The sequence below is a fragment of the Falco biarmicus genome, chromosome 11, assembly GCF_023638135.1.
Source record: "Falco biarmicus isolate bFalBia1 chromosome 11, bFalBia1.pri, whole genome shotgun sequence".
NCBI lineage: Eukaryota > Metazoa > Chordata > Aves > Falconiformes > Falconidae > Falco > Falco biarmicus.
Window position 1 is genome coordinate 32,523,890 of NC_079298.1, and position 17,089 is coordinate 32,540,978.

Below are 17,089 nucleotides of genomic sequence, written 5' to 3' on the forward strand. Positions count from 1 at the left end.
ACAACTAGGCGTGCTTTATTTTTGGTATTTAAACTGCAGGCTTTTTTTGTGGGAGGGGGAAAGGGAGGGAGAAAGGCAGAAGCATGGGGGAAAAATGAGAGGAATGTTCCTCCGGGAGCAGAGTTTTCCATTGCTTACTTTAAGCCAGGCTGGCGCCTACAAACGGAAATCGCAACCGGAGAGCAAAGCAAGCAGCTGAGAAGAAAGGTGTGATCACATCTGCAGTCACTTCACATCTCCTCCCATCCCACCGTGCTGAGAAAAAGCCAAATATACCAGCCCTAGGTACCAGCTGGGTGTTACAAGGCAGGAGTGAAGCTCCCAGCTGTGCAATGGGGCAAACTAGTAAATAAATCAGCTGAATCCGATGAAACAAGGGGAAAACAAGAGGGTGGTTTTATTTTCAGTGTAAAATTAGTAGTGTGTTCCAAATAAAATTAGAAATTGAGAGGATGCTGGAGGAAATGGAAGTTATCAGGGGAGCTTTTCAGCATGTGAAAGCTTTTGATCTTGCAAGGAAATGAGGGGTTTCAGAAGGATGGATGGAAAACAGGGGCTGGAGGTAGGATTTTGGCTCAGACCGACATCCCACAATGTGACAGGGGCTTCTCTGGCACGGGCTTACTTGGTTCCTGGTGCTGAGGGGCACCAGCAAGCAGGGAGATGTGTAATGTGGAGCAACAGCTATTCATCAGCAGCTGAGTCACGGCTTCCTCTCGCCCATTAGAGTTTCCGAGAAACAAAGGGCAATCCCCTGGAGCCCAGATACGCTGGATGCCAAACAAAACTAGAAGGTGGTGGGTTCAACACACAAACACACACCCCCGCACCCCCAGAAAGTCCTTTTTCCCCACGCTGCATATGAAGGAGCTGTGGAACTCCTCACTGCAGGAGACATCCACAGGGTCAGGCATCAAAAGGAATTTAGATTCTTTCAAAGCATCTCCTGTGGACCACTATGGGGAAGAGGATGCCGGCTAGACAGGGCCGTGGCCTGACTGATTATATTTGTATATACTTGCATTAATTCTAAGTTTCTTCAAGTCCATCCAGTGCTTCCCAGCTTGGTTTAATGGTGTCACTACACTCAATGGCATCAAGGCTCCCCTTTACAGGTAGGAGCATCACGGGAGGTTTAAACGCTGAGCTCAGCGTTATCAGTGCCCACCGGCTCCACCACTTTGCCACAATGCTCCTGCCTGAAGCCAAGTGGATGCTGAAGCACCGTGCTTGGAAGGGCCCCCAAAAAGCCAGGGAAGGTGCCCAGGCTGGCAGCTCCTCCCTTGTTGAGGCCTCTGCCAAATTAAATTAGCGACAAGAAGGCGCCAAGCCCCAGCGGGGCTGTTTGCCCAGGGAGCAAAGCAAACCTCCCAGCCGCCACAGCAGCAGCTCTGCTGGGGATGGGCAGGGCTTTCATCACCCCAGCCCTGGACACCCCTGAGCCTGGTGCCTCTAATGATACAATATTTCCAGGCAATCCTATTAGGCTGGTTTCAAAGGTGACGTTACGCTGCCTGGTGCTGTGGAGTGGCTGGGTGGCTTCTCGTGCATGTGCTGGGAAGGCTGTTTCACAGGAGGGTTTGGTACCTGCAAATGAGGGAACTGCCACAGCTCTGCGAGGGGGGGAGCTGGGATGGGGTGAGCTGGGATGGGGTGAGCCGGGATGGGTGAGCCGGGATGGGGTGAGCCGGGATGGGGTGAGCATGGATGGGGTGAGCGGGGATGGGGTGAGCGGGGATGGGTGAGCCGGGATGGGGTGAGCCGGGATGGGGTGAGCATGGATGGGGTGAGCCGGGATGGGGTGAGCCGGGATGGGTGAGCCGGGATGGGGTGAGCCGGGATGGGGTGAGCCGGGATGAGTGAGCCGGGATGGGGTGAGCCGGGATGGGGTGAGCCGGGATGGGGTGAGCTGGGATGGGGTGAGCATGGATGGGGTGAGTGGGGATGGGTGAGCCGGGATGGGTGAGCCGGGATGGGGTGAGCCGGGATGGGTGAGCCGGGATGGGGTGAGCCGGGATGGGGTGAGCCGGGATGGGGTGAGCCGGGATGGGGTGAGCATGGATGGGGTGAGCGGGGATGGGTGAGCCGGGATGGGGTGAGCCGGGATGGGGTGAGCCGGGATGAGTGAGCCGGGATGGGGTGAGCCGGGATGGGGTGAGCCGGGATGGGGTGAGCCGGGATGGGGTGAGCATGGATGGGGTGAGCTGGGATGGGGTGAGCGGGGATGGGGTGAGCGGGGATGGGTGAGCCGGGATGAGGTGAGCCGGGATGGGGTGAGCCGGGATGGGGTGAGCCGGGATGGGTGAGCCGGGATGGGGTGAGCCGGGATGGGGTGAGCCGGGATGGGGTGAGCCGGGATGGGTGAGCCGGGATGGGGTGAGCCGGGATGGGGTGAGCCGGGATGGGGTGAGCCGGGATGGGGTGAGCCGGGATGGGTGAGCCGGGATGGGGTGAGCCGGGATGGGGTGAGCCGGGGTGGGGTGAGCCGGGATGGGGTGAGCCGGGATGGGGTGAGCGGGGATGGGTGAGCCGGGATGGGGTGAGCCGGGATGGGGTGAGCCGGGATGAGTGAGCCGGGATGGGGTGAGCCGGGATGGGGTGAGCCGGGATGGGGTGAGCCGGGATGGGGTGAGCGGGGATGGGTGAGCCGGGATGGGTGAGCCGGGATGGGGTGAGCTGGGATGGGGTGAGCATGGATGGGGTGAGCGGGGATGGGTGAGCCGGGATGGGTGAGCCGGGATGGGGTGACCTGGGATGGGGTGACCTGGGATGGGTGAGCATGGATGGGGTGAGCCGGGATGGGTGAGCCGGGATGGGGTGAGCTAGAAAGGGATGAGCTAGAAAGGGGTGAGCTGGGATGGGGTGAGCCATGAACATGGTGCAAAGCCCAGGGATCTCCATCCTGTAGCATAAAAACTGAGAAAAAAGTTCCTGGCACTAACAAGCAGTGAATCCTTATGTTAAAAGGGTTTGGTACTTCCCGCAGCACATAAACACCTTGCCAAAGGCTACCAGGAGACACTTGGCACAAGCCGCAGCCTGCAATGGGGGTCTCTCACTCACACACCCCCCGGCCCCAGCAGCAGGATGAAGGCAGCAGGAGGGAGGCCAGCAGAGGCAGCTGGGGCTGGCAGGCACCTTGGCTCCATCCCTCCTCTGCCCCTCTTTTCTCCTATTCCCACCGTGACTGTGCTGCTGGCACTGCCGGGGCACGGGGCTATTTTCCAGCAGCCTGGAAGGGTCGGGCAGCCCCAGCTCCCCCAGCCCGGTGCCTTGGCACCAGGACCCAAGGGGAAAAGCAAAGCCACCGGCTCTGGAGCAGGGAGGAGGGCGAGGAGGGCAGGCAAGCACGGGGTTTTTGTAATCCAGAATGATTCAAGCCAGCCAGAAAAATTCCAGCAAAACATTTTTCTAGTTGTGGCTTGCCCAGCTGTCAACATCACAACGCTGCACAGAGCCCGCTCAGCCCCAGACTGGGGAGCACTGGGAAGCCGGTGACTCCTGGCATCCCTCAGGATGCTCGGAAGCAAGAGGGAGGGAAAGCAGCATGTGGAAGCTGGGGCGGCGATCCACGCTGAGCCAAAATCAAATTTTGGGAATATCAGAGCCCTGCACAGGCTGGAGCGGCTTCCTGGGGGGAAAACATCACGTACAGCCCCCATGGGTGCCCACTTATACATTTATATTTATATTTATATTTATATATGTATCTATAAAGCACCCTACACTATACTGATAAACACCCTTTGGAGCCACTCGAGGGCAGAGGTGGGGCAGGACTCGGCCTCTCGGTACTTCAGCACTTCGCTTTCCAACCAATTAAAAAAAAAAAAAAAGCCACCAAACTGTGCCCTGTGCCCCGCGCCCGGCGGAGAGCAGCCCCCCGGCGTGGGGGGGGGGGGCCTCCCGGTGTGCCCCCCCACCTCCCACCGCTTTCCCCGCTGCAGGGGCGTGGGGTGGCACCTCCCTTTGGGACACGGGGCTCTGCCCTGTCCCTAAAAGCCCCCCGACAGCATCGGCGCCCCGCAGACCCCACCCCCCGCTGCCCCCGAAACAGCTCCTGGGGAAACCGCTGCCGCAGCCCAGCCGCCCCCCGCCACTGCCCAGGCCGGGCTTGTACCCCCTCCCCATTGCCGCCGCCCCAGACTGAACAGCCCCAGCTCCGGCAGCGCCCGGCCGCGCCCGGGGCACCCCCGCTGTGCCCCCCCACACCCCGCGGTGTCCCCCCACCCCGCGGTGCCCCCCCGGGCTCCCCCCTCCGGCGGTGCCCCCCCCCCCCGCTGCGCACCCCCCCGCTGTGCCCCCCACCCCCGGCGGGGGCGCGGGGCCGGGAGCCCCGGCGGGGCGGGCGGGGGCGGGGGGCAGCGGGACGGGGCGGCCCATTTCCTCCGCCGCGCTGCGGGCCGGGCCGGGCGGGCGCCGAGGTAGGTTGGCCGGCCGGGGGTCGGGGCGCGGGGGGGGGCCCGGGGGGAGCCGCAGCGTTACCCTGGGCGTTGCGCTCCCCCCAGCAGCGCCGTTCCGCTGTGCGGGGGTTGAAGGCCACACCATTTGCTTAACGGGCGGGGGGGCGCTGGGGGTGGCTCCGGGCGGGGGCAGGTGGGGACAGCGGCACTTGACGGCGCCGAGGAGCAGCCGGCTGCGGGGGGCCACGCCAGCCCAGCGCAGGGGTGCGGGTCAGCAAAGCTCGAGGTAAGGCTGCGCCAGCGGGTGCTGCTGCGGGGGTCCGCAGCCCCCCGAGCCTCCCGCAAGCAGCGCTGTGGGCAGCCCAGCCGCGGAGGGGCACGGGTGGCCGGCCGGGGTACCGCGCTGCCGGTGACAGTGTCGAGGGGGTGGACGTGGCCCAGAGGGGCGCCCGGTGCTGTCGGGGTGATGGGGGTGATGTCGGAAGGCAGAGCTGGCCCGTACACCGAGGGCGGCCATCCCGCCGGCGTGCGGATGGTGTCCCAGCGGGCTCCAGGCAGCATTTTGCAAAATACTTTCACTTTAACCCTCTTACCCAGCACTCGGAGGGGTAGTTTTCCAACTCGCTCCCTTTAGGGGACGAAAGCATCGCCGCACGGCTTCTGGCTGGAAGGTCTGACGGCGGTGGGAATAAGACGGAGCTGTAGTTGGTTTTGTTTGCTGGGGGATAGCTTTTGGTGTTTGGTTTTGAACGTTTGAGGAAGGTCTCTGGAGCCTGCTGCGAGTTTGGAGAGACCGGCAGCAAAACTCGTATTATTCACCGTTTCCAAAAGAGTAACATGCAATCCCAGCGCAGGAAACTGCTCACTCCCAGTGTCAGCTTTCATCCAGTTTTCCTTTAAGTCTGCAGGTGCAAATGGGAAAATAGATGTCACTGGTGTGCATGCATGCGTAGCTGTGTCTCTGCTAGTTGTACCAGAGAGTGCACAGGCTCTGAGAGAGAAGTTAGCCTCTCCTAGCTGGATCCTGAGCTATCACTGCCAGCAGAAGTGGGTACAAAGCTTGATACAAAGCAAATAACAGAAGGAAACGGTCAAGTTGAATATTGTGATTCCTGCTTTGCACCACGTAGCATCAGTTGCATGAAGTGAGGTCTCACCAGAAGATCCGGTATGGTCCGCATTAAGGAAACGGGGGCAGCTGCAGGTCAGATGCTTTTGTGTTACCACGGCAAGTCCCAAGCTGCAGCTGAACACCAAGCGTGGGGGAGTTCAAATAACCTAGGGGCACACGGGGTCAAACCCCGCAGGTCATGGGCTGTCAGTTGGTTGTTCTCCAGAGCTGCCCCCTGCTTCAACATGGATGCAGGGAGAAGCACCTTAGAACAGCCCCGCTCCTGCCTGAGCCAGGCATGTCAGCCAAGAGGAGCAGCTGAGCTTTGTTAGGCTGGAGGGAACTACACACAGATGTAAGAGCCAGTTGAGGGTTGAGCCTAAAGGACTTAACTTGCAAAATCAGGTCCTAAACCACCTCCAGCTCTCTCCCCTCTGCCACAGTGACCCTGCATAACAGTTTCTAGCTCTATGCCCCCTGTTTCCAGCAAACTGCAACTTTTCTGCAAACTCTACCTCCATCCCCAGCTGCTGCGGTCGCTCTGCAGCGCACAGGATGTGGGCAAGCCAGCATTGCCAAGGCAACCCCTCTGTTTTGATTTCCCCATGCTCAGGCTGGCAGCCTTTACCCCTCCAGCCCAGCCAGCCAAGCCGTGCATGCCGATGGTTTGTGGTGCCATCCCAAGCTGGCCCTCCAAAGGAGCTTGTTTTCCACCCACGGCTGCCTGTAACTCCAGAGGAGTGGCAGACGATCCCCACCCTTGAAAACCGGCTCTTGCAGAGCCAATGTGGATTAAAGAACCTTGTATTGGACGCCCAACTTCGATTAAAACTTACACAAGACGTGCAAACCCCAGCCATGTAGAGCTGCTGTCAGAAGAAGCCGTCCATCCCTGGCCACAGGATTTCCCGAGCAAGTTACCGTGTCAGCTTTCCCCTGACTCGCTGCCAGCACCGGCTACCCAAAAACAAAGAGCTCATTTAGCAGGGCGCTCGGCAGCCCTCCCCGAGATGCTGCCCTGTCTCCCAGTGCCTCCCTGGGCCTGTTTTTTGGTCCCATATCTTGACCCAAAAAAACAGCTGACCTCCCAGCTGTGGCAACACGTGCATTGGGCACACGGTTCACACCCGTCATGGACCACGGCACGGACGCAGCTCTCCCTGTTCGTCCCCTCTCCAAGGGGAGACGTTGCTGTTGCACCACGCTCAGTGGCAGCATGGATTTTTCCTAGATGCAGCTCCCCACTGTGCACACAGGCTTTCAGCTGGTGATGGCCTTGGGTAACCCCTCTGCCCTCGGAGCCACTGGCTCAAAAGGCACCAGTTTTTCTACTTTCCCCTCCCCCCTGCTTTTTTTTTTTTTTTTTTTTTTTTTAATTAAACTGAAGAACCCCTTTATTTAGCGCACAGGCATCCCTTCATCTACAAAACAAAAGGCGACGCACACACCAAAAAGAAAAGGCATTTGAAAACCAGCTGCATAGCTATGCTGAAAGGTGGCCCCAGGATTTTGGCGCTGCTTGGTCAGGGTGGTAGCAGGTACCTCTGCCTTCCCCTTGCCAGGGACACTCGGCTGCATCCCTGCTGCTATGGGATTGCTCAGAGCAGCCACATGTCCCCAGCTGGGCACTTCCCAGGACAAGCAGCCAGAGCCTCTAGAGGGCATTCAACTCCAGTTTAAAGTGGAAACATTTCAAAGGACTCTGCTCCCTGGGTTGTTTTTTTCTCTCTTTTTTTTTTTTTTCTCTGCAAACAATTAATTACAAGTTTAAAAGGAAGTTCCAGCCCTCCTTCCCTCCCCAGAAGTTTAGAGGCAATAAATATAAAGCAGCTCAGCCCAGGAATAAAATTGTACATCCTGTTTTGTCTGAAATTAAAGGCGGTTGTTGTTTTGGGGTTGGGTTTTTGTACTTCTTTTTTGGAATGAAGTGTATCCTAGGCGTCCAGTATTCCTGCCTGGATAATGAGCTGTCAGGATATTTATGGATAAATGGCAAACCTGCATCACACAGATGATTCAGGCTGAGGAAAAGCTGCTCTGTTTACTTGTGTTGCAGTTTAACCTTTACGACAGCTTCCCCCAAAAAAGGCCTTAGCAAGGAGGAAGGCTGGGACAGGAGCAGTCTTCAGAAGCCGCTGCCCTTTGCTTGTCATGCCTGCAGGCAGCAGAGAGCTGCACCCAGAGAGCCCTTGCTTATCTCTCCTGTCAGCAAAAGCAGATCTGTAACCTCACTGCCGGCCCTGGGCAGCGGGTAGGAAAAGGGTGGAAGGGATTTCGGTCTCTGAGCCTTCAGTGGTAGCCTGTGATTTCTCAGGTGGGGACTGGACATCACTGTCCTCTGCCGGGTAAGGGCATGAGGCAAGGCAGGGAGCAGCCAGTTTCCCAAGGCCAGCAAGTTGCCCAGTGGCAGAGGTAGGGTAAAAAAGGCTCTTCTGTGTCTTGCAGCACCATCCCTCCCTCCTGGGTGCATGCCTGGCATCCCCCCCCCATCCTGCTTGCCTACCTCCAGAAAAAGCCCCACCACAGTCCTTTTTTTTTGTCTTTTTGTGTTTGTTTTTTTTTTTTTAAATTCCCTTTCTAGCAAGCAGAAACTGGAAGATGCAGCAGACTGGAAAAAAAATCCAGCAATAAAAGATTAGCTTCAAACATCTTCACTTAGCCAAAGCCCAAACCACCTCCCAAAGTGCTGCATTTCATTTGGTAAATCTCCAATGAGAGTTTTTCAGAAAGGCACCCACAGAAATTCATACGCCTGTTTTCATCACATTTCCCATGCACGTGTTCGAAAGAAAAAGCACCAGCACCAGCTAATTGGGGCCAGCTCAGCTATGCTCTCGTGCATATCGAAACAATACATTTATAGCGGTCAGTCTGTTTCTGTGAGAGGCAGGGAGGATAAACCCCTTCTTTTAATAGGATCTAAGCACTTGTCCAAAATTCCCCAAAAAAGCCCAAACTGAGAGCTCAGCATCTATGCTGAAGGACATGGCTCTTGGGATCCTGGCAATCAGGTCTGAAAGCCAGTGGCTGGGGGCAGCTGGGGAAACAAGACCCCCCATACAGCTTTGTAGGTCCCAGGACACTGTTTCTGAAGGCAGGTTTTTCCCTTGGGAAACACCTATCTGGGGGCTGCCCACCAGCTCCCGCCTTGGCAGCGGCACAGGGGCTATGGTTAGGTTTGGGTGGGACTTGCGGTTTCTTTTTCAGGCAAGGCTGGCAGCTTGGTTCGTTAGGAGGCAGGGTGTAATTGCAAAGTGAGGCAGGAAGATACGCAGTGGCACCAGCTGGGTGAAGCAGAGCATCCCAAAACGCTCGGTGCAGGAAAGCATCCCTTAGCAGGTGCCGCAGCAGAAATAATCGTGATGCAAAGCAAGGAAGGATGCTATAGAAAGGAGGCTTTAGCTGAAACCAGCCTGGGTGCTCTTCTCATTCATCTGGTGCTGGGGCTCTGGGAGAGCTGCCAGAGGGAGAGCCGAGGAGTTGGTGGTCACAGGGGACAAGTGGATCAACTGCTCCAGGACACCTTTGGAGCTCAGGCTGTACCTTTTAAGTTTTTATTACATGGAAGCATTGGCTTTTCTTTTCCCATGCCTCAGTTTCCCCTCCTGTGCACACGGGGATTTTGCATTCCCTCAAGAGGCTACACGGCTTGAATCCCAAAGGCTGGCAAAGACGCTGATGTAAAAAGCTGAGCAAGGGTGAAACACGGTATTACAGCTTGATGTTGCCCCTGCCAGCTCTTCATCTGTACAACCCATAATTTAGCAAACCTCATATTGAACCAGAACTGCAAACTCACAGTACAAAGCCCCCTGCCCTACTCAAAACCCCCAGGAGCTTTGCCTGGCCCCAGGAGAGCAGGAGGGCTTCCCTGGGAGCCCCGCCACTCAGCAGCACCTCTCCCTCCCTGAGGGGAGAGGAAAACCTTACGTCAGGCCGCAGAAATGCTCCTCAGCCCTACCCAAACCCTTGGAGCAATTCCCAGGTGAGGCACGGCACCGGCTTTTCCATCCCCAGCCAACCCTCGTCCTCCCCCACCGCTGCCTTTGTGGCCAGCCCTGGGCGCATGGAGGCAGCCCTGGGCACCAGGCTGGGGTCCACCCACTTGCCTATCACCTACGAGTCCCACTGACCATAGTCCCCATCAAAAATCCAGGCTGTTTAACCACAGCCCCCACCCCAAACCTGCTGGCAGTGCCCCGGGTGCCAGAGCGACAGGGCCAGACCCCCGTGTGGTGGCTGGGACAGGCACAACTTGCCTCTGCGCTGCCCGAGCACAGGGCAGTGTCCTGCCCACAGCAGCTGGGCTGCCTGTCCCAGACCGTGAGAAATGGGCTGTTCAAATGAGACACCCCATCCCAGGGTGGATGGGAGTAAAGAGAGACCTGTGACATGTCAAGTCCCAGTTCCGATGGCAGCAGAACTGCTCTCTGTGGTGCGGTCCCTTGCAAGGTGGACCAGGCAAGTCCTTTCCTGGACAGGAAAGCTCCTGCAGACAATATTTCCTCTTCTAAGAAATAAGCCCTACAGAGGTCTAATAAGAGCTCCGTGTTGTGGCTGCCAAGCAAGGGTTGAGCTATATGTCCAGAGGGGCAGAATTTGTGCTTGGCTAGATGACAAGGCATGTAGGGATGCTCAAAGCCCTCCTTGCCCATCCACACCACCACGAATGAACCCCAGAAGAGGTTGACAGGCTGTGTTTCTCAGATGGGGACATCCAAAAGGATGTGGCTGGCAGCATGGCCTGTCCCTTGTGACCCCAGACCTCTCCAAGGCAGCAGACCTTTCATCCTGCTGAGGCTTTGGCTGTGCTGGCAGCTCCATGGAGAAAATTGCTGAGGGAGCAGGCACCTGATCCGTGTGGTTTCCTGTCTTTGCAGGCACCATCCAAGGACATTTGTGGAGCCCACTAGCTGCTTACAGAACGTATCCCAGGGGGCCTTCAGGTGGAGAGAGCAGCACAGGCAGCCTGCCCAGGAGCCAACATGGAGCAGAAGATCAGCTCTTTCTTTAATTCCATCTTGGAGCTCATCCGTACCAAGCACGAGGAAGGTGTCTTCAACACTGTCTGCCTAGCTGTGCTGATGGGTCTGCCCTTCGTCGTCCTCATTGCTTTCATTTTCATCTGCTGCCACTGCTGCTTCTGCAGCCGAAAGGGAGAAAGCAGGAAGAAAGGTGGCCCCAGCAGCAATGGGCAGCTGCACGCCGAGAGGAACAAGAAGAAAAAGAAGAAGAAGAAGAAGGATGAAGAGGACCTGTGGATCTCGGCTCAGCCCAAGCTGCTCTTGCTGGACAAGAGACCCTCCTTGCCCATCTAGCAGACAGGAGGGCATTCAGGCCCTCCTCTCTGAGATGCCACCAGTCCTTTCAGCTGTGCACTAGGAGGGACGAGGAGATGCCAAAGCTGCTGCCACTTTATGGTGACTTTCAAAAGAGGCTGAGCCCAGCGGCTAACCAGCGTGTTGAAGGGCCAGCAGAGAGCAAGGCAGTCAGGCGCAGGTTTATGTAAGCCACTTCTGCCCAACCATGACAGCATGCCCAAGGGCAGAAACCCCGGCAAAGGACAGGTGTGCATGTGGACACGTGCCCTGCTGAGCATGCAAGGGTATCCTGCCACCGGGCCATACATACCTCCTGCCATGAGCACAATGCATGCACCGGGCTGGCACGCAGTGAAGCGGGTGCGAGGCTCTCCCTCTGCACTCATATGCAAGCACACGCACTGTGGCGCAGGCAAGGGTGCGGGGGACCATGTGCACTCAAAGACCGAGCCACCTGCTTGCTCCCCCTGCACAAACACGGAGGGCCGCATAATGAAGTGAGCCCAGGCATGCCTCATTCGCTTGCCCGGCCGCGAAGATGGCACAACTTGACTGTCTAGGCTCTGTCCAAACTCAGCTCACGCTGGAGATGCAAAGAAAGCTGAGAGCAGCTACCCCACAGCTCAAAGATGTGCCATCTTCCCGGCCATCAAAGGCAACTGAGAGCACCTGAAGCCAGATGCCCTCAGCCCAACCTTAGAGACCTCAAGACACCACCTTAAGGCAGCAAAGCGGAAGGATGCATTGCCACCCAGGTGAGAGGCAGGGAGGAGAGAGAAGGCTGCAAGACCGGCCCTTTTGCACCAGCACTTAAGAAGACAAACCTTTCTTGAAAGACTGTTTTATACAGACTTGCCTTTAAAGAGCCCACCACGCTACTGCAAGAGTGGAAACGCAAGCTGAGGCTGTGTAAAGGCTTAGCTATGGGCATTAGAGTTATTTATTGAATGACTACTAAAGAAGAACAGGACCAAAGGCCCCTCTGTTGTGGGGCTAGGCACACTGAAGTGGTATTGAAGCAGCAGACACGCTCTCCCAGCACACTCAGCCACCCCCTCTCCCTGCAGCCCTTGTGCCACGCATTAAACACACGCAGACCCACGAGCACGCGCTGCTGCAGGCTGATGCCATGCGGGCAGCTCTGTATGCTGTGCAGAGGGCTTTGGGAATGGCTGTCAAGCCTGCCTGCTCTGGGATTTGGCATGTGCTGTAGGAGCAGAGGCGGGTAAAGTTCATGCCCACAGTCATCCCTTACTCAGGGATGCAGCGTACAGCTGGACTCTGCACCCCTCTCCATCCTCATCTCCCTTGGATGCATGACGGCTCAGCCAGGCAAAGCAGCTAGAGACCACACACAGCTCTCACCCCTACTCTGGTTTTAACCTTCTGCTTCCCCTAGGGCTGCGTGCCCAGCCTACCTCCCAAGGAGCTCAGGGTCTCTGCCTCCCCACTCTCCACCCCGCCAGGCTTTGTCTCCCCCAGCTTGTTTTGCCAACAAGGAGTGTGCGCGTGTGATGACAAGCCCCATCACATCTGGGTTTTGCCCAGCATCTGTACACTGGATGTTTTCCTCCCGTTTTCTTCCAGTTCCTAAGAGCTGCTGGAGCAGACCAGAGCTACCAGCCAGAGCCAGACATCTGGGGGGACGAGCAGCCAAATCCATGTGAGCAAGCCTGGATGGAGCTGCTGGACACAACCGCTTCCACCCCAGGCAAGGACAATGCCACCTTCCCCTGGCTCCCAGGGCACGTGCCACTGCGGGGCAAAGCCACCAGTTAGAAACAGCTGCCTGTGCCACCCAATCCCAGCACAGCCTGTTTTGACCCATGCGGAGAGGGTGGTAATATTAACATCACGTCACTTCACGGGGTTTGGCTGTGTGTGGCTGTGCTGGTAACAGCCGGGAGGCCAGGCTCCTCCTTGAACAGCCCCTTAAATTGACCCCATATGTGCCTTAATTTTCCAGCTTGCTTTGTTACCATTGAAATAAGTAACTCCCTCCTCCTCCAAAACATGAAGCAATATACAATGCTATAAAAAAATCAGGATTTGCCACAGCTAATCCTAGAGAGAAACATGCAAGAATAGCGCTGGTCTCTGTCCCAAACCCCTAGCCCAGCCAAGACCCTGGAGAGCCAGCACTATATTTGTAATATTCCTTCTTCCTTCCCCGCATCCAGGTACTTTTCCCAGCCCTCCTACCTCCACGCTTACCAGGTGGGCAAAGCAGCCTCCCTGCCCAGGCAGGTGTTCCTGCTGCAATCCAGAGGCACCGGCAGCCCTGGAGGAAGGGCGGCGCTGCCTGGAGAAATAAAAAAAATAAAATATCAGAGCGAAGGGAAACACGATGGGAGGTCAGAGGCATACCCAAACAAGCAGAGGCACGGAGGCAGGCAGCACCAGCAGAGTACAACCTGCCTGGTGTGGAGCTGCTGGGCTTTGCGCAGCTCCCAGCAGGAAGGTCCTTCTCTGGAAGGGGAAGCAAGTAATGTTAGGTGAGAGCAACCAATTCCTACCAGAACTAGAGAACTGTCAAGAAAACGTGTGTTGTGTTGCATGCAACACGTCTGATCCAGGCTTTGGGGAGTTCAGAGTCAAGTCTGAATTTCAAGAGCTCCCCAAAATCATTCAGACCATCCCAGGGCTGGGCAGGGCGGGACTAGGATACAACCCTACCCTGATCCATCCGACCAGTGGATGGTCTGAGCCTCTGCACCCTGTAAAGCACGCGGGCCACCTTGCTCGAGGGGTGCTGGTTTAGCCATACCACGCACTGAATAAGCTGCTTCTTGAGACAAAAGCAAAAGAGCAGCAACAGCCTGAGGTGCACCAGAACCCGCCACCCATCAGCAGCAGCAACCCCACCCAACCCATGCTAACAAGGCAGCAGGAGACGCATGGTACACAAACCCTGCTGCATGGGTCCCCACTCTCCAGCCACCGCACTGCCTCCCCACAACTGCATTTCAATATCAACCTTTTATTTTCCCTAAACAGTTCACGTAACAGGGGGAAAGATAAACCAAAACAAATTTTTTGGTTTTATTTTTTTTTTTTAATAAAAAGAACCCAAAAATAAATGACTCAAACTGCAAACAAATGCTGTGTCTCTAGCGCTCAGTCGTGTGTTTATTTTCCTGGGGAAATCTTTCTTGTATCTGCATCCTGGCCCTAGATAAGACACAGGGAGAGCTCGGCGGGCAGAGGCTGTGCAGTCTGCCTGCAGCCAGCTGTGCAGCTCAGAGACATTTTCTTAAAGAAACAGCTTAGTTTAATAAAATTTAATGGTCTTGCCTTGTTAACGAACTCAGCCAAGCTCCTCTACCCAAGGGCAAAAAGTAGCAGGAAGAAGAAAAGCTGTGTTTGTGCACTGCAGGAGGTGGGCTGCAGAGGAGTTATTTTAACTTGCAGAGGGTCAACAGCACAGACTAGTTAACCCCAGTTGGTTTTGATCAGACAAGTATTTCACGGTGTCTGCAGCTTCTCGCAGCTGCCTGCATTGGGTAAGTCGTAAGACCAGGCACACACCACTACTGGGCAGAGCTTTCCAAGTCATGCACCACTGAGGTCTCCCTCCACAACGGCAAAAAATAAAAACCTGCTTCTCACCTGGGTGATGCACCAGGCTGCACCTTGCCTACAGAGCTGAGGCTCTGGAAGAGGCTGGTGGTATGAGGCATGCAGGACCACAGCAGCGAGCAGCTAGAAATGGCAGACACACACTTTTGGGGGGAAGGAACGAGCAGTGTGCCCACCTTGCTTCTCTGCAGACAGCAGCCCTGCACATTGTATTCAGGGCCAGGCGTTCAGGGGTACCACGGGCTGCAGAGGGAAGGGGAAGTTCCTGGGTCCTAGGTTAGAAACAAGCAGGGGTTGGGGTGAAGCTGAGCATCTTGGCGCAGTCCAGGGATTGAGGGGATGCAAAAATTGCCCCCACAGTCCATGAAACCCCACTAGGAGGGAAAATTTGGATCTTCACTGACTCTTCCCCTCTATTTACTCAGCCAACAAAGCTCAGAGCCGTGACCAGAAGTAGCACTGCTGCTTTGCAAGCCAGTGCCCAGTGTAATAAGACACTTCTATCTTCTCTCCAAATTACACCGTTCAGAGGACATTATCTTTGGGAAGAGGCAGGCCTTCTCCCTCCTCGTCCTGGGTAAATGCTGGGGAACTGAGTGAAGAATCCACCACCTCTCCACCCGCAGCAGCATTTCACTGAGGTCCCCCTACAGCAGCACTGGCCACACTGCACCCCAGATGTGTCACACCAGATGGGTCCTTGCTGGTGGGACCCAGCAACAGGACAGTCCCCATCTACACAGTGATGTCAAGGCAAAGAGGATCCTTCTTGGATTCTAATTCTGCCCCTGGGCGTGTTGCAGACCAGTATATAAAATTCAGGTGACCTCAAGGCAAGGCAGAGGTTTTCAGAATATGTTTTGGCCCTACAGCATCACCATTACAGGGCTGAGTATTGCAGCAAAACAAGGTAGTAAGAGGCTCTGACATTTTTTACAGGACTACCCGAACCAGCCTGAACCTTGAAACCAGAACGGCCAAGTCCTTAAAGCAAACGAACTGCTTTAGCTGAGCAGTCCCAGCTTCTGAAGCTGTAGCACTGACTCCCGTTAACCCCAAAAAGGTCTCTCCACAGAGGCCAGCTGGACGCAGGGCAGTTTCTCCTGCACTAGCACGAAGAGATGATGCCATCCTGTGGCTGTTTGGGAACACTGACTTCCTGCAACGGTTTTCAAGCTGCCTCCACTTTGACTGCCCTTCCTGGTGAAAGAGGGACCCATAATTAGAAGGGGTAAGTAAACTCTCCTGAGAAACTGCAAATAAGGTGTCTTATTTACCTTTATCTCTGAAATACAAAGCTCATACCTCTTAAGAGAATATTCCTTGCTCTCATGTAAGATTCAGCTTCAGAAGGAGATCATGTCTACACTGTGCCCTTTAACTGAACAACACAGCAAAACCTGTTCTTGCCTACAGACAGGCGACAGGAAGAAATCACTTCACCACAGTAAAGAACCCTCATCATTTTCCTGTGTTTTTCTCTCAAGCTCTTAGCACAGAACCTCTGCTATTTTCCTTTCCTCCCTCTGTTAGTCTCCTCCTTCCCCCAAACCAGGGCCTGGATATCCTAACACGGCTCAGATGAGTCTCTGTCTGCCCACGCACACAAGAGGCACACTCCTGATAGTACTCAGCTTTGAGAATCAATCCTCTAGCTAGCTGTCCTCAGCCAGGTCCTAGCAACCACAGACCAATTAATTGCTTTGCAGTATTAAGTCATTTAAGAGATCACATAGCCCCCATCCCTGTTTTAGAGCAGACTCTGAAGACCTAGTCTGGGCCTGAGTATTGCTCCATCTCCGTAAGGAAGGCTTAGTTTAAATGGGAAGAAAAAGAGTTCTGCCACCCAAAGCAGACAGAAAAATTTTATGAGCTCCTTTATTTTCTATTTCATTACTTCCCCCCAAATCCAGGAAGGATTCTTTAAAATGTATTACTCAGTTTAGCACTGGGATAGAAAAGGCCATTAAGACATAGGACAACCATGCTCCAATCTGCTCAGACAAGGAAGCCTTTGAGCAAGCATCTGTTGGTGAGCTCATACTTCTTTTCCCTGGCTGTAGCTGATGGTCCAGAATTTTAATATCTGCTCAAGGAAAGAAAATAAAACTCACCTTTATGGCTGTGAGGAAAAAAAGTAGCCAAATGTGAAACCATGCTAGGGAGAGCACGCACGATTTGTTTAACTCAGAGATACTCATTTTAGAGGCAGATGACAAGTATTATCATTTCAGCATCAGTAGCTACCGCACTGCTAATGAAAAAACAGAAGGTGGCAGATGGGACAGTTGCATGGAGAATTTTTTTCATGGTCTGTAAGCGCCTTCTCAGGCAAGCAGTATGCAGAGGCAGGTTTGGAATGGTAAGCAGAGGATTGGAGGAGTATAGCCCTTGCACTCACCCTCTTCTGGGCCTTGCCCAGGAGTGTAAACATTAATTTACTGCATGTCTTCTCAGGCTTTTCTTTGGGCTGGGAGACAAGAAGACACAAGCAAAATAGAAAGCAGGATTTTAACCTGGAGATTAGATGATACTGGAGGTTGAGGAACCCAGACTACAGACCTCACTTGGGTTAACGAGCCTTGCCAGCAGCCTGACATTTCCCAAAACTCAGCTCTTTGACTGCAGGAAGAGTAGGGAATGTGCCCCAAATGATGAGGCAAAAAGGAAAAGAG

General features: G+C 55.1%; 1 protein-coding gene and 1 long non-coding RNA gene across 18 annotated transcripts in view; one reads left to right on the forward strand and one right to left on the reverse strand.

Moving 5' to 3' along the window:
* Positions 1 to 7,949, reverse strand: part of LOC130156625 (uncharacterized) — a 77,144-nt gene extending 69,195 nt beyond the window's left edge. For 16 of the 17 annotated variants that reach the window (XR_008824522.1, XR_008824529.1, XR_008824518.1 and 13 more), the window contains exon 1: positions 4,997 to 7,949. This is a non-coding gene — a long non-coding RNA (uncharacterized LOC130156625). Of the gene's footprint in view, positions 1 to 138; positions 1,648 to 4,996 lie in introns of those variants that run through there. The other variant, XR_008824530.1, reaches the window with a different exon arrangement.
* A 94-nt stretch (positions 7,950 to 8,043) lies between these two features.
* KIAA0040 (KIAA0040 ortholog) lies at positions 8,044 to 13,890 on the forward strand. Its single transcript, XM_056355191.1, is given in 3 exon segments — positions 8,044 to 9,499; positions 10,395 to 10,459; positions 10,462 to 13,890. Coding segments are annotated over 3 exon segments (477 nt in total). The 5' UTR covers positions 8,044 to 9,458; the 3' UTR covers positions 10,833 to 13,890.
* Positions 13,891 to 17,089: the final 3,199 nt, after the last annotated feature.